This window comes from Sinocyclocheilus rhinocerous, unplaced genomic scaffold, assembly GCF_001515625.1.
Source record: "Sinocyclocheilus rhinocerous isolate Xijiao unplaced genomic scaffold, SAMN03320098_v1.1 scaffold130, whole genome shotgun sequence".
In the NCBI taxonomy this organism is placed as follows: Eukaryota; Metazoa; Chordata; class Actinopteri; order Cypriniformes; family Cyprinidae; genus Sinocyclocheilus; species Sinocyclocheilus rhinocerous.
In genome coordinates this window covers 696550-702954 of record NW_015623500.1, presented here as the reverse complement: position 1 = coordinate 702954, position 6405 = coordinate 696550, and the positions used below count along the sequence as shown (strand labels likewise).

The following is a 6405-nucleotide window of genomic DNA, read 5'->3' as shown; positions in this document are numbered from 1 at the left end:
GGTTTTCCTTTGCTAAAGTAAGGAAACTTTGCTTCCTTTGCTCCTGTAAACAAACGTTGGTTTTCACGAGACTCACCGGCGCATGCGCAACGCCGACATCTTACGTCATCCGCCCAGAACTGCTTCCGTCTACAACTGTTGGCGCTAGCTAGATTAAAGTGATTATTATGTTTTGAATATGGATATTTTGCTTACAAAACCGCATCAATTCGCTACAGGAGGCCTTTGTTCACCCCCCGGAGCCGTGTGAGGCACTTTTTATTATGGATGGATGCGCTTTATTTCACTTCTTTTGGACTGATGAACTGCAACACCCCCTGAATGCCATTAAACAGCTTGAAAGATCAAAGACAATTTTTAATATTACTCCGATTGGATTCATCTGAAAGTAGGAAGTCATATATGCCTAGGATGGCTTGAGGGTGAGTAAATAATGGACTCATTTTCTTTTTTGGGTGAACTATCCCTTTAAGGATGTAAACATCAGTAAAACACAGGGAATCATGTGGTCAACAAACATACCTGGCATCCAGTGAGCGGGAAAGAATATGGAGACAGTTGACCACTGCTGAGGCATCAGTGCCTGCACACACAAACATTCTGAGCATGACACAGGCCTTTTATTTTCACCCACAACATGTGGACTGAGGATACTATGCTACAATATATGACACTGATATAGCATGAAGTGGTAGAATTAAGCCAGAGCAGATATTCTTCAGAAGTACAGTACTCCTATGATAATGATTCTTACTATAGGAATACTGAGCCAACACTGCAAATAATGCACCAACGAAAGCAAAGCACAGCAAATCATTAGACAACCACCCAGAGAAAGAGAAAGAAAGAAAGAAAGAAAGGAAGTAAGAAAGAAAGAAAGAAAGAAAGAAATGACTAAAATTAAATACCACATATTTATGCTTTTTTCATTTTTTTTACTTAAATTAAATTAAATAATTCTACTTATTTATGCCATTTTCATTAATGTTATTTGAATAAAATAAAATAATAATACTTATTCACACCATTTTGACTATTTTTAATAAAATAAAATAAAATACTTGACAATTTCAATACTGTTATTTTACTTAAATAACACTACTTATTTATGACATTTTAATAGTTATTTTGCTTTAATTAAAGAAAAATAAATTTCAAATAAGAAAAGAAAGAAAGAAAGAAAACCCAAAGAGAACACAGAGCAAATAAGTGGAACTATTAGGAATGAATGTACTGATGATGTAAAACATTAAAGAAAAAGGGGATGTGCGGTGAAAATGTGCAATCAGGTCATCATGCAGGATTCTTACCAAAGAGGGAAACCCTGTGTCTCACCAGACCGGCCAACTTACAGAAGATACTGAGATAGAAAATACATAGATAGAAAAAGAAGAAAAATAGAGGAATGGAGGGTTGGGAAAGAGGAAATGGCATAAAAGGGAATAAAAGGGTGAGGTTAAGATGATGGAAAAGTAAAAGAAAAACAATGTGATCCGTAAAAGATAAATGTAAAAAAAAGGATGAGGGAACCCGTGGGAAAATACTCCGGGAAGGGGCAGAGAGAAAACCACAGGCAAGAAGAAGTGTGAGGAGCAGAGAGGATGTGACAGGTCGCAACATCAAAACTAACATCATTTCTGTAAACATTCACGTAATCAAATGAAATCTTCAAGGTACATCAAATCTGACTTGGTTACCACAGAAAATGGAGCTCTGTAGCATTAGTTACCTAGCAATCATCTCCTTCTCTTTGTTAGAGGCATGACCACCACTGCCCAGGACTTTAGCAGGTGTGGACAGGAAATACAGGCAGTGATTCTTAAAGTACTGGTTTACCAGTGGAAGTAGAATCTACATGAAGAGAATATAAAGAGGAAGAGCAAAGTTTAAGAGGCTGTGATCCGTAGGATGGGAAGTCTGTATCTCTTCCAACTAATTCCCTCTGAGCTGTTTTATTCAGCATGCACTCATATTCCGGTCAAAGGTGTCTCACCTTGGCAAAGAATTTAATCTCCTGTTCGTGAGGGGATTTCTCGACTCTTCCACTGCTCACAACGGCCTCTGGAGTAACAAATACACAAGTAACATTAAAAAATACAACTTCAAGTGCAAACCTACATCTACAGTTGTTTGGATCTAAGAAATGTATCTATGGATCTATGAATGTATACCAAGATGTGCAATAAACTCCTGGGCAATCTCCATCCACTTCAACAGCTTCTGCAGGAACCCATAAGCGAAACGCTTCTCAATGGAGGAAATCTCCTGTTCCATGTCCTTCAAACCTCTGGAGAAGAAAAACAAAATAAGGACAAAGCACATTAAGACCACCTCATTACAAGCCAATTCAACATGCTTAAAAAAAATTATGTATGATTTCTATGTCATTATTTCTATATATATTCATAATTTATATATATATATATATATATATATATACAATAGATTATATTTTAAGATATTAATAATGACTCGATAAGATATATAATAAATATAATTTATTAATGAAAATGTATATGTAAATGTATTATATTTATAATATATATGATATGATATGTAAAAATACATTTATTATATATGTGCGCAGTATATATAGACATTAGTAATCGTTTATTTTGACGTTTATGTATTCTGAAGTCTGTGTAAATCCCTGGTATGTACTGTTACTCAATTAGCTATTCCTTCCAATGTGAAAAATGGTGTTTAGACCAGTTTGTACAGCAAATTATGAAGGTAGGAGAAGGAGAAGCAGTTTTTCTGATAATTTGTGTATTATGTGATTTTAAAACATGCAAGAACCTAGAACAGGGGTCTTCAATGTATGGCACGTGAGCCAACATTGGCATGGAGAGGGATAATCACTGGCACGTGACGTGAGCAATAGCAAAAGAGGTGTGTGTGTGTGTGTGCAGGGCCGTTTCTAGGCATAGGCGAACTAGGCGGTCGCCTAGGGCGCCACCAGCTGAAGGGGCGCCAATGAGCGCACGTACTGGCACTTTTAGCAGGGTAGATACTAAATTGTGCAATTTATCTATCTTAACAGTAAATTTACAAATAATGCATTCAGATATGTGGAACTCAATGCACTGAATCTCCACAAATTAGTGTCGTTACTATGACAACCAATTTGAATGTGACAAGCAACTGGTGTCTGAAAAGAATTATATATATATATAATAGGGATAGGGATTTCGCCTAGGGCGTCAAATTGGCTACAAACGGCCCTGTGTGTGTGTGTGTGCGCTATAGTTCAATATAGTCCCTCGAACCTGAATACCGATGTATATTTTGCTGTAATCCTTCTTTATACTCACACCGCCTGGTTGATTAAGTTAGGAGCTATAAATACTATTAAAGTGTTTGAATTAACCTGCACTAGTCAGCAGTTGTGCTTAGTTTCGGCATGACATTTCACATGACATTTTACATTTTATTATGTATTTGTTGCTCTTAACTTTCAGCAACTTTCAACTACTGCCAAATAACAGCAACAAGAAATGGTAATTTTAGACTCTAGTCACTATAACATTCTTGTTGTACAGCATCAGTTGTGTACCTGGTGACAGCGTATCCATTTAACTGAAGGAATTTGAGCAGGTCTTGGGCTTTCTCTCTGTCTCTTGTCTTCTCTTTGGCCGTCAATGTATCATATGGTACCAACAAAGGATGGGTGCCACCACCTATTAACACAAAAAAACAAAAAAAACTAGGAGACAGCCCACGGGTTAATTTTATGAACAATACATCTGAACATTATTTTGTGCAGTAAGCATGATACTTATTGCATAAAATAAACAATTATACCCTTGGCTTGCAGCTCTATCTTTTTCTTGCGGCCCCAAGTGTTATGGTAATTCTCAGCAACCTGCTCTGCCATGGACTGAACAAAGGGAAACATGAGAAGTGAATCAATCACAAGGGTTTCTGAATACCAAAGTTATAGTCTTATACTTAAAAAGTAGACCTATAATTGGCTGAATGACACAGAATTTGCTACTTTCAGATTTCAACACACACACACACACACAAAAACACTATAAATGTTGGAGATTTTCAAGTCAGTATACAGAGTTCTTTATATTCAACACACAAATCGCAATGACGGTGATGTACGAACTACAACATTTATACACACATACCATAAACTTTTAAAAATGGTTATGTATTACATGTATAAATCCTATATTTATACAATTATGGCACAAAAGGTTGCTGACCCCTGACCTAAGAAGAAGAATTGGAGCCATGTTGGGAAGTACAGTCTACAAAATTTGTGTGTAAAATAAGTCTTTGTTCACAGACTCTCAGCATTCCTCAACTACTGCCAACTACCTCAACTACTGCCAAATAACAGCAACAAGAAATGGTAATTTTAGACTCTAGTCACTATAACATTCTTGTTGTACAGCATCAGTTGTGTACCTGGTGACAGCGTATCCATTTAACTGAAGGAATTTGAGCAGGTCTTGGGCTTTCTCTCTGTCTCTTGTCTTCTCTTTGGCCGTCAATGTATCATATGGTACCAACAAAGGATGGGTGCCACCACCTATTAACACAAAAAAACAAAAAAAACTAGGAGACAGCCCACGGGTTAATTTTATGAACAATACATCTGAACATTATTTTGTGCAGTAAGCATGATACTTATTGCATAAAATAAACAATTATACCCTTGGCTTGCAGCTCTATCTTTTTCTTGCGGCCCCAAGTGTTATGGTAATTCTCAGCAACCTGCTCTGCCATGGACTGAACAAAGGGAAACATGAGAAGTGAATCAATCACAAGGGTTTCTGAATACCAAAGTTATAGTCTTATACTGAATGAATATTAATAATATACCTGTAGCTCTCTGGACAAGGCCATGCCTGTCAGGTCCACTGGCTGGGGAGAGTATCCCTGGCTGGGATCATAGGTGGCCTGCAGGAGATGAATATATAGGTATGGATAATGGGCTCATAAAACATGCAATTTCCATCTTCTTTGTTTCATCTCTCTGTTACCTGAGCAGTCTGGGAGATCTTCCTGGTGGCCTTCACTTCAGTTTTCTCAGTTTCTCCATCTCTGGCTTTCTCCAGAGTCCATTCCCATGCCAGCATGGCCTTGATGGACTCTTTAATGGGCCAGCGATAGATCTCTTTATCCTAGAGAGAGAATTCAAAAGAGAAGTCTACCTTGTTTCTGGAAAACCAACTGTAACGACCAACTGACAAAGAAGATTCAAAGAACATCCATTCAGACCTTCTCTGAGAAAGTCTTGTATGGCCGCAGCATGGGGTGAGTTTTGCTGTTCTCATCTAGAACCTCACCATATGTCCAGTTGTTTTGGATCTGGAAGATGGAAGCCAAAGGTTGCAAAGGCTGTTCTCAGTCCCACAATGCTTTTGGCTTTCACAAATGAGCATGAATGCTGATACTAACCTTCTCAAAGGCCCATTTATCATGCGTGTGCTCAGCATATTTGTTAATGAAGGCATCGAGTCTCTCAGGAATGATGGTGCTGCAAAAAGAAAACATAATCGTTCAGTTGCTGTTGTTCATTCGAATACAAATATATATATATATATTTTTTTTTTACACCCTCAAAACAATTATTTCTGTTAATGTCAATGAGTTTAAATGTGATCAGCTATGGATGGATTTTTTTTTACCCCTATTCAATGTGACTATACAACTATATAACATAAACCCCTTGTTTCACAGACAAGGCTTAAGCCTAGTTCCAGACTAAAATGTAAGTCTGAGCGGTTTCAACTGAAAGAAACTTGCACCGACTGATCTTAAAACATATCAGTGCCTTTGTTTTGTCTCAAGATGCACACCAGTAATGTTTTTTCTAAGGCACATTTATAACAAACTACTTAAATGTCCTAATTGAACTATGGCCTAATCCTGGCTTAGTCTAAGCCCTGTCTGTGAAACCAGGCCATAAACATTTTAATATTATAATACACAAATAATATTTTTAAACCCCGGTTTCACAAACAAGGCTTAAGCCTAGTCCCAGACTAAAGTGTAAATCTGAGCAGTTTTAACTGAAAGAAACTTCTACTGACTGATCTTAAAACATATCAGTGCCTTTGTTTTGTCTCAAGATGCACACCAGTAATGTTTTTTCTAAGGCACATTTATAACAAACTACTTAAATGTCCTAATTGAACTATGGCCTAATCCTGGCTTAGTCTAAGCCCTGTCTGTGAAACCAGGCCATAAACATTTTAATATTATAATACACAAATAATATTTTTAAAAGTACTTAATAATAATTACTGTTGTTGGTTACCAGTTTTCATTGTTAACTATTTAACTACAACTTTTGCCTCAATAAACTCTTAATTTGCAGCTCATTAATAGTTAGTAAGATAGTTGTTAAATTTTGGTATGGGGTAGGATTATTAAAATTGTTAT

The 6405-nt window shown here is 36.8% G+C and overlaps 1 protein-coding gene across 3 annotated transcripts in view; it reads right to left on the bottom strand.

Moving 5' to 3' along the window:
• ryr1b (ryanodine receptor 1b (skeletal)) overlaps positions 1-6405 on the bottom strand; it is a 95259-nt gene that overhangs the window by 62755 nt on the left and 26099 nt on the right. For all 3 annotated transcript variants that reach the window (XM_016576168.1, XM_016576235.1, XM_016576095.1), the window contains exons 42-52: positions 5419-5497; positions 5239-5328; positions 5001-5141; positions 4840-4917; positions 4671-4746; positions 4423-4546; positions 2172-2287; positions 1994-2061; positions 1730-1851; positions 1311-1360; positions 523-583 (exon numbers count right to left, since the gene is read on the bottom strand). In XM_016576168.1, coding sequence (XP_016431654.1) covers positions 523-583; positions 1311-1360; positions 1730-1851; positions 1994-2061; positions 2172-2287; positions 4423-4546; positions 4671-4746; positions 4840-4917; positions 5001-5141; positions 5239-5328; positions 5419-5497 — 1005 coding nt within the window. The remainder of the gene's footprint in view (positions 1-522; positions 584-1310; positions 1361-1729; positions 1852-1993; positions 2062-2171; positions 2288-4422; positions 4547-4670; positions 4747-4839; positions 4918-5000; positions 5142-5238; positions 5329-5418; positions 5498-6405) is intronic.